Source organism: Channa argus, chromosome 11, assembly GCF_033026475.1.
Source record: "Channa argus isolate prfri chromosome 11, Channa argus male v1.0, whole genome shotgun sequence".
Lineage (NCBI taxonomy): Eukaryota > Metazoa > Chordata > Actinopteri > Anabantiformes > Channidae > Channa > Channa argus.
In genome coordinates this window covers 20680306-20693768 of record NC_090207.1, presented here as the reverse complement: position 1 = coordinate 20693768, position 13463 = coordinate 20680306, and the positions used below count along the sequence as shown (strand labels likewise).

Here is a 13463-nt window from a genome sequence, read left to right as displayed (position 1 = left end):
CACACATTTGTCAGATTGTAAAAATAATTAAAAATAATTGATGCTGTGAGCTACTGCTAGTGTCATCATAATAATGTTTCAGTTGCAATGGCAATGCCAACATACTGATGTTAAGGGGGTATAATGTTTATGTTGTTAACCATTTAAGTTGAGCCTGTCCTGCCAATATGCTAATGAGGATCAAGCACATAGAAGTAAACAGTAATCTCTGTGTCTTTGTCAAATTTTACCAGAGGATATTTTCTTAGACACTCATTGGAAACCTTAACAAGGAGAAATTAATTAGTGCTAGTGTGGTATTTTAAAATACTGAGTTCACAGAATGTACATTGTTGAAAATGATTTTGACCGATAACTTAACTTTCTTACAGGCCAGTGTTAAAGCTGAGCATTACCACAATCAGATGCTAATACATTATTCTCACGTGCAGGTTTCTCGATATACATTGCAAGTACATAGATAAGTAATATATCTGAGATTAACCAGGTGAGCCCTTTTATATGCAGCCATTAAGACCTGTTTTTCAGAGCTAACAGGGTCTGTTGATGTTGTGATCTGAAGCAGCACGGAACCATCGATCTCAATGAAGAGACATTAGAAAGGAAAGACTAGGAGCTGCAGCATGAGGACTGTCTTATTTATACAGTCTGGGGTCTCCACACATTGAAACCAGATGCAGCTAGGCTCCAAAGAAGTGAGGTGCATTATAGATTGAACTTTGAGGTCTGGAAGGCATATCTGCCAGGCTCCTTCATCATCACGCCAACTATTCCCAACTGCTTTGTAAGCAGCTCAAAGGGAACAGAGCAGAGGTGTGTGGGTCATGTGAGCACGCCGAACAAGCGACCAGTGTTTACGTGTACATTGTGTGAAAAGCAAACTGGAGAATGGTCGACTATCTGCGAGATGAAGAAGATTCGTGCCTGGAAGACTGAAGAAGAGCATTGTGTTTGTGTGGAAACCACAGTGACGTCCCCACCAGTTCAAAACAACCTTCCTGCCAGGGCTGGCCGTCTCTGTGGTTTGTTTACATTGAGAGCTATTCCAGACAGCATGGCACACTGCACACCTCAAGAAAAAACTTGAAAAATTGGTCATAGGGGTGAAATAGGTGTACTTCTGTTTGTCTGTTTTGTTTGCCTCACTCACTCTCTTGCACGCTAACAAACACACACCTGTATTACCCCATTCTTTTCCAGGCCCGGTTCACACAGCTGGCTTGGCAATGTTAAGTGAATGTGGTGAGATCGAGCCAGAGAATTCTACAGATCAGGAATGAGTGTTTGTCTGTGTGTGTGTGTGCAAGGGAGCAAATTTCAGCATCTATCTATACAAATATATTTGTGTCCTCTTGTTTGTGTGTGTGTGGCAGGATGTGAGGGGGGAAGGATGATGGAGCAGTAAAAAATGAATCATCAGCAGACGGTTTCACTGTCCCTTCTCCCCCCCCACTCCCCCTTTCTGTGTCTGCCTCAAGGCCTCTTGGGATCTCAGAACACCGAGGAACAGAATCCAGACTGCTGAGCTTTTCAATCAACTCCCACATGAAGGGGTCAGCCATTTGGTCAAACAGTAAAAGTTTCTGTTCCATAATTTCCTAGACCTACCAGTTGTAATAAAAAGGTCATAGGTCTGATACATAGTCAAAGTCACTTTAGAAGGATATGTACATGTAGCAGGGAGTCATACACAAAATGAATGATCCCAGTTTTTCAAAGAAAAATGAATCTCCCTGTACCTGTGATGGATGAGAGCACATGGAGAAAACATTACCGGAGTCTGGTCAAAATATAACTTGTTTTTTGAATGTTTTGAGCGAAGCCCAAACTAATGCACGCTGACACATGCATACTGAAAACAAAGTAATGAATATAAAGATATCCCAGGTGAATTAGCTTTTAATTTTATTGGATGCGATATTGAGACACACACATATGTGTGTGTGTGTGTGTGTGTGTGTGTGTGTGTGTGTGTGTGTGTGTGTGTGTGTGTGTGTGTGTGCCTGTGTCTGTGTCCACTTATGGGGATTCTCCTGCAGTCAGTGTGCTCAGAGACATGCTTACACCCACAAACATGCCCATCTGTGTACCAGTACCTTATGGCTAATCTGTACCAGATCTTAAAACTAATCCCCTGAATGCCTGAGGATCAACATGATGGGCTCTTTAAAATGTGCATGATGATGAAAAAAAAAACACACACCTGACATTGGGAACGCCAGTAAAACCCCAGCACCATTCCATGGCTTCTTTCTGTGGCATTCAAATAATAAAATTGGGGGAGAAAAGTATTCTCACTAGGCAAGATTACAGCTGTGGAAGATTAACAAGCATGCCATTAAGTATATCTTCCAGACAACAAAGGCAAACACAGTTATCTTAATGGTTCATTAGAACTTAGAAAACAAAACACAGCATGCATGATTTCCTGGCAATCCATGGAAATCACCATGGAGAGCTGGTGGACCATCAACAATATAATCAACTACTTAAGACACACAGTCAGCTCTGTGCAGCTTCACACTGGATTTTATTTATGCTCTGATTTCCCTTTTGGCAAAGGTGCTGCTGCTTAGAGTCACTGTATGACATGTATGTATGACACACACATGTAGCAAGGAACCATCAACAAGGATTCAATTCTTTTGCTTCTGCCTACTTTGATGCTTGCTGTCTGCTTGTTTGTTCACTCAAATTTACTTTTTCTTTGTGTGTGTGTGTGTGTGTCTGTCTGTCTGTTTGTTTGTGCAAGAAATTCACTCATTTAGTATCTGGTGGATGCATAGTGATCCCACCCATCTCCACCCAGTCCTGAAATACACCAGGGATGACGGTTACAGATGGAGACACATACACACATGCCTTATGAAGAATAACTGGAGTAATCCCTTAAGAATCCTTTCACTGATTAAATATTTTCTGAACCAAAACAAACTTTACCACAAAGATACTGACCGATAATTTATGGACCATAAATCTGGATAAATTCCTAAATCAGAATGGGTAATTTTTTTCAAAGCAGCGATCCGCTGTAGTGACCCGACACGGGATAAGCTGAAAGGACAAAAAATAAATAATTACATTTCAAAGCAGCTATCCAGATATTTTGTAAACGTTTGGCATTATATGGGCAGCAGGTCTAAGTAAAACATGGTATTATATATAGATTAGGTGCTAATAAACATAAAACCAATATTTGTTTCTTTGCAGATGATACCGTTTTATACATTGTGGAGTTTCTCTCCCAGGTGGACAATAAAAACAATCGACATTTTGTAGCTCAGCTCACACACAGAGAAACCACCCCTGAAACACTTGTTTAGGGCAAACCTTAATGAGTGGTTGCTTAGAACTGCATTTTATACATAGAAAATAATGCAGCAACCCATATGGACAATTTATCAGCTAACTTTCAGGATTTGAACCTATGGCCTTTGGTATCCCACCCATATTTTTCACCCATATTCCCATATTTTTAGCACCTCATGGTAAACCAATGCAAGAGGGGTTCTAAGCAAGCATTCATTAAGGCTTGCCCTAAAAAAGTGTTGCTCTCACAGAGAAACATGAAGCACCTGGTACCAAAGGTGAGTAAACTTGAGCTGATATTACGCACTGGAAAAGTGACTATACAAACAACCATTTAGACTCGAATCCACGGCTATGAGCACTTTAGAGTCACCAGTTAACATGTCTGAATTTCTCTGGATTGTGAAATTACTGCAAATGTGTCATTATTGTAAGCTGTTAATGTGTACTTAATAAACAATTCTTAACTCTTAAAACTGGAAACTATAATCTATTATCTAATTATCTAACAATTGAAGTTTAATCAAAGTTGGCTAAATGACAGAATGTTAAGTGACAAACAAATAACAGTTAATTATGAATATCTGATTGTTTTTATTATGTACCAGCGTGCTTCTATGATCTATGGTGTATTATGAATTGCCAATTAATAACTAAACTTACTATATACATCATTCCAGCCATGACATCCACTCCATCGAGTAGAGACGTGAATAACTTGCTGAAGGGTTGAGAACAGGAGCGGGAAGACGTGCTCGCCCCTATCGGTTGTACGTGGAACTGATTCAACTCCTGAGAGCTGGACTGGATCCAGGTGCAAAAAAGGAAGAAAAAAAAAGCCTGGCAGTATCATTAAGAGGGAGCTCTCCAGTGGAGTGCGCACACACACAAACACACACTCGCCACCACACTCACACACAGTCAGAGCAGAGCAGAGCAGAGGAGCTCTCGTCCAGATCGGTGCAGACTCACGGTGGACTTTTTGTTTCGCGTGTGGGTTTATTTTATTTTATTTTTATATAAGAAAAGTTCATGTTTTTCTTTGGTTTGAAGTTTTACTCGTGTTGGTGATTTTTTACGCTTTGGATTCTATTTCGCGTCTGCGGTACAGTTCACGACCCGCAGGTACAGTACAGTTTGATGGGACGCGAAGGCTGATTCATAAGACTCTGAAGAGCTTTTCTTACAGTCTGTGGGCAATGCTTGATTGGTATTTCCTGATTTTTCCCTCTTTTCTCTGCTTGCAGTGGTCATCTCTGAAAAAGTTTGTCCTGGACTGTGTGTCGCAGACGGACGAGCGCGCAGAATCTCAGAGCGCCTCCAGGAGAAAAACTTGTCAGTGCGACTTTGTCTGGGAGACCCTTTGGATTGAGCGTCCCCGAAATGGTGGGGCACCTACATTTACAAGGGATGGATGATAGCCTAAAAGGAAAAAACCGCGAAGGACTGCTCGACAGTCCGGATTCGGGATTGCCCCCTAGTCCCAGTCCGCCCTTCTGCTCACTCACCCCGAGTCTGATCGAGTCGCGCTCCGGTAGCTGCACGACGCCTGTTGAAAGCCATCATGGATATTATAAAAAGGAAACAAAAGAAGGCAAACTGGTAAGAAACATATAGCTGTGTTTATTTTGTGATACGAGACAAAGCGTCAATCTGAAACCTCGCGTCTGCCTTGTGTCCAGAGCAAGTTTACATCCAGTCCCTGACTCACTGATTTAAAAGATTACAAAAAAAAAAAAACCAAAAAACCCTGATGGTCAGATAATGACGCTGCCTACACAGAAACAGATTTCACTTCAGTCCCACTCACACAGCATCTGGAAGCTCTCTGTGTGTCTTTCCGTCTGATGTTGCACTCATGCAGCCTCCTCTCCAATATTCCAGTAAAAAAATCTTTATCACTCTGGTGCATCAGCCCAGACTCTAATTACAAGGTGTCATGAGGGTCAGTGAGTTGATTGGGTCCAGCTGGGTTTGCAGAGTGGGGCCCAGGGACTCCCAGGGGTCCTTGCCAGGATTCCAGGGGCTCCCAGCAAGATGACAGAAAACTTTATTATACAAGTTACTTAACTTAGTAACATGTATCTGGGTGAAGGTGTGTACAGGCTGTGGGTGAGTAACGATCAGGTTTCTATCTGTCCACTTGCAAGATAGACGGTAAAAACCAACTGTAATGTTTTGGTCTGTGGTCATGAAAAAGTCTGGCTTCTTCAAAAAGATTTGTCATTAAGAATTTTCATGAAGCTATAATAAACATTAAGGACTCATAAATAACCCAAATAGTTAGACTCTATAAAACCTTAAAATAATGCCCCCCGCAGAAGAGCAAACTGCTGCTATTGCATCAGTTCTTTTCAACCTGCGACCATTTAGGTGTACACTCTGTGTTATGGAGTGAGTGAGCAATTTACCAAGTACTTGAACGCCATTAAAGTTTTGATTAAAAGCACGAAGAAAAGGTCATACTTCTGTGCATAGATGGACATAATTGTCATTTCACCATCTTGTGGCTACTAGAAACAATTTTCTGCTATATGGGGCATTTGCATGTCATCATTGTGACTCTGATCGCACTACCTACTAGTTAGCCTTCTTGTATCCTGCTCTGTGATTATTAACATGCTCAAGTCATGATACAATAATTAAACTACTATGAAGACTAATCAAATGAAAGTTGGGGGGGGGACAAGTTAAAATTGAGTTTTAAAATGAATGATTGCTTAAAGCTGTAATTACATTAGCATCTGGAATCCAGGGCCTTGCTTGATTTATCAGTGTCCAGCTCACCATGTGTGTGGATCTGGTAAAAGTAGAAAAAATAATTGCAAATATATCCTGTGTCTTTTGATTTTCTTTGTGTAGCTTTAATAATTACGAGGATCCATGTGTTCATGTAAAAACACTAATAGCAATCAGACCAGCAAATCCAGTCAACTTGATTTCCTTCTTAGGCTTCTTTTCTTTAGGTTATTTCCTGATATTTTAAAAGAGCTCCCAGTGTTAGCCACAGTTGTCTAAGATTAAATAGAATAAGATGATAATTGATGCATTATTTACTCTTTCAGAGGACAAATGCATTGTAACGTACTGAACGTACTTGTCTGCCACTCAAGACAAAGCTGATTTGATTAAAAATCATTTCCAGGTCACTCCCAGTTTCAAAAGTCTTAGAAACATGTCTGTGCAGGTCAGAGTGACTTCTAATGTTCCCGATAGAGGCATCAGAAACATAGTATTACATCGTGGCATCCTGTTCAACTTTTATTTGCTGAGGCCTGATCAGAAAAGGACAATGATCCAATAATCCTCTGGAGGTGCAGATTAAGTACTGCAAGACTCCTTTTTTCCCCAGCAGTTTCTCTTTTAAAGTTCAGCCCTGATGGATGCTTCTTCTATTTGTGTTTCCAATCCCGTTCATCGACCTGTGTGTATAACCATTTCCATCAAAATTGAATTTTAAGCTGAGTCCTTGACTTTTTCCATCAAAATTTAATTTTAAGCTGAGTCCTTGTGTGGCAGCAGGACAACGGGAGGCTACACATGTGCAGTTTTTTTCCTTGCAAATCTATTTTTGTGTTGTTTTTGTATGCCACCTAAGAACAATCCTCCAGTTCTATTTTGAGGTGTAGCGGCTTGTTAGAGCGGCTGCAGGACATTGCATAAGTGTTAGATGACCTCTCACATGTAAATTAAATGTGGATACATGCTCAGACAGTCTGTCTGTTTTCAGACTTGGTTTATGTTAATGCAGATGCTGGACAATAATAATTAGAACTTACACGTGCTTCTAGCATGCGAATGAATTTACTAGAGACTCTCGATGCATGAACATGTGAAGTGGTAATGTAATCTTGAGTCTTTCAGAGTTGGATAAGGTTGTGTCCAGCTCAAGGAGGTGGCTCAGCTATCGGTGGATTAACCAAAAGGACAAACAGGAGAGAGATCTCATGACTTTTTCTAAATCTGCTTCACTGCTGATACTGATGATCTCAGTTTAATGTCCTTGCTAACACACAACAGAAGCTTCACTTCACCACACACAGTCTCTCTGCATCGTGCATTGTACGCTGCGTGAGTTTTTCAGCTGCAGACTAGCTTCATACTACGCTCCATATATGAATGTTTGCTTTGCAGAAGTTGCCAGAATTCACCATGGAGAAATGCCTGGGATGTTCTCCAAGCTGTAGCGGTGGAGGAAAGACAATCACACACTCTTACAGTGTCTCCAAGTCAGGAAGCTTCAGCAGCAGAAAATGAACATGAGCTCAGTCCTGTGTGGCAAAAGTAGCAGCTGTACAAGTTCCGATAGCGAGTGCGGTGGTGATTGTAGGCTGTAGGTAAGACGAGCTTTACACAGTGGTCTGTTGTGCCCTTGGCCTGCTCTCGCTCTTCCTCTGCAGTGGCATCTGCACTTCAGTGTGGCCAAACCACAGCATGTGACAGCCTTCCCTGTATTATGTGAGAGGTGCCAGAGGACTTGATACATATTGGTCCGTGTTTAGAGACACGCATGCAAAGAAAGAGGTGAGTTATAACCTGGCCTCACAGTGTATCACACTGATAACGCTTCTGATCCAGGGGACAGTCTCAGAGGTCAAGGCTCAGTAACCAAACACACTTGAATAGTGTGACATTATAATAAAGGGAAGTTCACCCATCTGGTGGTGTACACTTCCGAATAGTTTATAGTAGAAATTGTTGTGATTCCTAAATAAAACTCAGTATGGGCTTGTGGCATTCACTAATAAACAGAACTGTATTGTAGAACATTTATATAACAACGTATTAGAGCTGCTTTGGTTTCAGTTCCTTTAGGAAGTCTGACATCTGTGTGATAAGAAGAGAATCCTAGAATATGACTGTTTGAGTATTTCACTGTCACACAGCATCACTCCTTTCACAACCAGCTGCTCTGGAGGCTTTCTTCTTGTACTGTAAAGCCCAACATCTGCAAGTCCACACACACACAAACACACACACACATACGTACACTGGGCTGTGTCTGGGTCACAGATCTCTAACCAGCATAAATTGTATTAAAAGCTTGTGAGAAAGAGATTTACTGCCGACGCTTCATTGGACGTGTGTGGCTGTGATTCTTGTCTAATTGTTGTAGTAATAGCCGCGCCATCAACAAGGCGAGCTCTCGCAGGGGGAGGACTGAGCAGTGTGTTTTCCTGTAGAGGGTGGGGACTGCAGTGTTTTTCATCTGAGCTGCAGGCTGTTGAAACCCCCCAACCATGCTGGGATTTTTAAATTAATTTTTACAGGAATTCCTAAAGCAGACACGTTGGCAAGCTGGTTACAAACACTTCAACAGTACACGGATGATTTAGTGACAGTGTGACTATTGTGTTTCCTTTGCACAGCTCCCCTATCTGCTGCTCAACTCCACAGGAACAGACCCAAAGACTCGCATGCACCCTGTGTTTTTTGGGGAAAGCATCGAGGTTAACCCCGAACCAGAGCAGGAAATCAAGTAAGGGAAGAACTGGTTGGAAAATGGTGTTTAGTATAAATATTTTGATCAATATTCTCTTGTCAACACTGCCACCTAGTGATCAATTGTAGGTGTTTTTTTTTTTAAGTTGTCATCCACTTCTTTCTAGGTGCAACTCCAAAGTGAAATATGACTCAGACAAGCATTACCGGGACCAGGTTTACTGCACCGCTGTTCCAACCGCCACCTCCTTCAGCGAGACAGTGGTGGCGGTGCAGAACTGCACTTGGCGGAGCTACAAGTCCCAGGTGTATTTAGAGCCACGACAGAGGCCCATCAGCTACCAGAGCACCACCATCATTTACCCGAAACATGCCAAGAACATTTATCGCACTACACTCAACTACAACGCCGCTGGTTCCCGTCGCTGGTTTGTCTCCACAGTGCAGCTGGAGTCAAGTGAGGATACTAGTCCCTGTATCATCTACACAGAGGATCTGTAGACCATCGAGCAGGTCAGCCCATGTAGGCAGAGGGCTAAAATTGTGTTTGTCTTGAGGACAAGGAACTTGAATCAAAAGGAAGTACCTGGAGCCCCCAAAAGCCTGTTCTATTCATCTCTACTCACCGTGGAGGAAACTCCAGGAACCCTTAAGTGATATTTTATCTGAGTGTATTTAGACTTTCTACTGACGCAGTCTTTAAGGGAGTTGGTGCCCTGGAAGTTTAAAGCTGCACTTCAATGGTTAATGTCTTATTTAACAAAAGAGCTGACAAATTGGTGACCTTTGCTCTCCTTCAGCTTGCGTTGTAACCTCAGCGAAGGTAATGATCAGGTGGTAAATGTTTGTGTTTGAGAGAAAAGTCAAGACGACATGTGATGTGGATTTTCGTCAAACCTGTGCAAACACAGTCACATCAATCCAAAGCTTTCTAATATGGCTTTATTGCACTTGTTTCACACATTAACACCCATGAGCCACAACATTAATACCACCAGGTGGTATTAATGTTCTGGCTCATGGGTGTATAGCCAGTCCTCAGTGGACTTGGCACACAACGGGGGAAATTTCAGTACTGCTTTTGAAAAATTGGACCAAAAAAAGTTTAAGAGTTCATCGCTTTGTAAAAACTCCACATACTGAGACAGAACATTTGGTTTTGTTTTAAGGTTTTAACTAACACACATTTAAACTTTTTCTTGTCTAGTGTGATCAGGCTTTTAACTAAAGTTAATTGCTCAGGTCTGTTTTAAGGTTTATTCACCAGGACCACAGTGGTCTTTAGAAATAAGAAGAAATAAGACTGACGTCTAATCAGCTAAAGAATATTTGAAAAAGGAGATATTAGGTATTTCTCCATAATTTTAAATATTCCTCCACGGTGGATCACTGCAGTTTTGCATCCAAGACTTATTACACTTAATTTAATTTAATCATTTGGGTAAAAATACTGTTTTAGAGTTAAGTGGGAGTTAAAGGGAGGCACCGAAGGGTGGCAGAGCATCAATGTTAAAGTAAAAAAAACACTATCTTCAGTTATTTATTTATAAGACATGAATGCTTAAAAACTCAGTTAATGTTCTTCATCAGGACTGTGTATGTGCATGTGTGTAGGGCACATCTATGGTTACTAATTGAAAACGTGCCTTTTTATCAGGCAGTGATAAGATAGTTTGCTCTTTTTACTGAGTGCAACAGTTTGTTTTTAACCCTCGTTGGTGCAAGACAGAGAAGTGCCAATAAATAGATAATCGAAGAGAAGTGTTCGACTTCTCTGTCACAACTCATGTTAATGAACTAGCTGTACGCTAGCTGTGATGCAGTGAAACCCTGCTTCACCACAACCAAGAGACAACAACAAACACACACAAAAACTATTTCCAATTTCCTGCTATTTATTTAGCTGCTACAGACAACTGATGTTGCGCTGCAGTGTTAGTGTCTTGACATGAGGCCATGTTCTCTTTTGGGTTGCACCAGCTATTCGTAAAACCAACGCTTGGTTTGTGTGAATTAGTTGTGAGCTTCACACTAGTGACTTATTAAATCATAATTATACACTGTTTAAAGATGTCTTAGCAAAGTCACTGAAGCAGTCAGCAAAATTTCTTAACAGTATTAAACGGTATATTAACACGGTAATCTCTTGTGAATGTATGTAACGTATTTAGTGCATACATGGAGAAATATGTTTATTAGTGTTATTATTATCTGATTATGCTATAAGTTGATGCTATTTGCTCACCTGACATTATTACCATAACATTTATTAAGAGGCTTGCTATTATTTTAGTGGAATCTAGTGTAAAATCCTCTGAACTGTCATTACAGCTGTTTTAACACTATTATGAAATCATTTCACTCATCACTCGGAACATGTCGATATTATCAGGCCAATGTTGCCATTGCCACTTAGCTATATGAGCTAAAACCTAGCAGTTTTACAGCTTAACATAAGAGTGTGTTTAGAAAGCATTTATAACTAGGCTTGAACTTACAGATAGCTGGTGCAACTGTTTTGAATTGCTTTGTCGTATATTGTAGTTCAAAAAGCATGGAACTCTTCTTTTATTAGCAGCATGTAGAGAGTGGAGCAGTAAAAGATATTTCCCTGTCAAAGATGTAACGTTTTATTGAGCATTTTCTCAATGTCTTTGTGTGTCCGTCTCATAGGCCTTTATTAATCTAGTTCACTGAACATGGCAAATATTGAAACTTCAGACTTTACCTCACTTTTCTTTGGTATTGGTTTTATTTGATTACAAATGTGTATTTCCAATTTTCAATTGAAGTCTTGAGCTTGTGATGTTGTTTTTTTTTCCCTTTCTTTTTTTAAGTCTGAAATTCCCTCCAAGTAAGTGTAGTGTAGAATACATTTGGAGGTCACGAAGGCAAGGCAGTGCACCAGTGCTGTAAAATGGGTACTGAGTGTTAATAAGGGAACAGTAAGTAGCGATGCAAAGAACAAGAAAGAAAACCAAAAAGGCAGATGATGAAATTCACATCTGCTGTTTAAAACAAAATATGAGGTGGGATTGTTCTTTAGAAAAGTTTTTGGTCAAACCAGTAAAGTTCCTGTGAAGATAGGGGAGAGTTTTGCTATGTGATGATGGTCTGTGAAATGTCAGAGAATCGTGAGAGAAAGTTGGTGGGTGTCAACTTTAACACGTTGGTGGTTTTATGTGAGATACTTTTTGTGTTTCCTAACACTTGATTTTGTTACTGTAAAATATTTCCTGTTGTATATGTGGCATTGAGGCACTTCATAATTCTCTTTATATTTTTGTACGTCGGTCTTCGTTCCTGTTCTGATCAAAGAAAATAATTTCTAAAAGATGTATAGCCTAATTGAATTAAAAGAGAGATTCCCAAAATCCAAAGTCAGTTGTTTTGATTACATTTGTTGCTTTAATATTGATCATGACATTGTATTTTCCTGCTTATGACAGGTTTAATTTTCTTCCTCTAAATAAACCAGGAAGACAGAGTGGAATGGATCATACTTTTCATATCAACTGTGTGCTGCAAAAAATAGAACAAAATCACATCGATAAAGCTGAAGAGCTTAAATTTGCTTAAATGGTTTACAAAACGTTTTCTGATCAGAAAAAACTGATCAGTATGCTATTTGTTTGTAATTTCAATTACATATATGTGACATTAAATACCATGGCAGTATAAGCTGATACACAGTAAACTGAAAATGTAAAAACACAATTTCTTGTCACAGAACCTTTGTTTGCTAATTACCTCAGCCATTTATATCATTATCATCGTTATATTCTCTTTGGCTGTTTATTTTTGGCTTTTCAAATGTTCATTTACAAATTCTGAACTGATGACTAACAAGTAAGTTCCTATATTCCTGTAAATGGTCCTTGCTTTTATGTACAAGAGAACAGAGTTTGTAAAATAAAGTAGTCCTTTAGGTGTATTCTTTGTAGGCTTTGAAATCAAGACTGCACTAAAAGAACAGCCGCACTTGCAGCCAGTGTTTGGTGAAGATTCATGAATAGGGGCCTGGGGGTCTACACAGCAGCTCACATCATTCAGCACCTCATGTCATTTTTCAGGGATGGATAAGACTGAGCTGCCTCCCAGTGGTGAGGCTGCAAACAGGCAGTTTTGGAATAACTTTGACCTCATTTGTCAAGATAATTTGATTCCTGCAAATTGCTAGTTTATGAAAAATTCACTCTTTGGCTTTTCCAAACTGTGTGCTATATTGAGCTCAAGTTATAAATGTTTCACTTTGATTTATCTGTTCACAACATACTCTTTCAAAAAATGCACAATAAAATTAATGAAAGGAGGGAATCTTACTTCTCAGTAACTGTCTTAGCAGTATATTAAAGAATATGAAACTCCACTAAGTGAAGGATGCAGTAAGAATTCTTGAATTCTTCCCTACTAATGTACAACTGAAATACCTCATCAGCAACATAGTTACTTAGCGTTTGTTTTATCCACTAGTAGCACTATGGAGCAATCTTAGTATTGGTGGGCCCTATTTTATTTGTTTTCATGAGCTCTATCATAAAGCACAATCCTGCACTTAGGTGCAGATATTTCGGCGGATCGACAGTGGCTGTAATGCACCTAGAAAAACAATGCACCAGCAAAGGCATAGAAGACTGCGTGCAAGCAAATATGGATGTAAACAATGCACAATTTGAAATTTCACAAAAATATTTGACCACATTTCCAAGTGT

At 40.0% G+C, this 13463-nt stretch overlaps 1 protein-coding gene across 1 annotated transcript; it reads left to right on the top strand.

Moving 5' to 3' along the window:
* The first annotated feature begins 4199 nt into the window (after positions 1-4199).
* rflna (refilin A) lies at positions 4200-12125 on the top strand. Its single transcript, XM_067522384.1, has 4 exons — positions 4200-4434; positions 4557-4911; positions 8679-8788; positions 8919-12125. Exons 2-4 carry the CDS (start codon positions 4693-4695, stop codon positions 9250-9252), a joined length of 663 nt encoding a protein of 220 aa, XP_067378485.1. The 5' UTR covers positions 4200-4434; positions 4557-4692; the 3' UTR covers positions 9253-12125.
* The last annotated feature ends 1338 nt before the right edge of the window (positions 12126-13463 follow it).

Bases quoted from the DNA above. Each gene is read 5' to 3' on its own strand.
- rflna (XM_067522384.1), top strand. From the start codon at position 4,693: ATGGTGGGGCACCTACATTTACAAGGGATGGATGATAGCCTAAAAGGA. The intron at 4,912-8,678 runs GTAAGAAACATA...TCCTTTGCACAG, and splicing joins AAACAAAAGAAGGCAAACTG to CTCCCCTATCTGCTGCTCAA. The intron at 8,789-8,918 runs GTAAGGGAAGAA...ACTTCTTTCTAG, and splicing joins GAACCAGAGCAGGAAATCAA to GTGCAACTCCAAAGTGAAAT.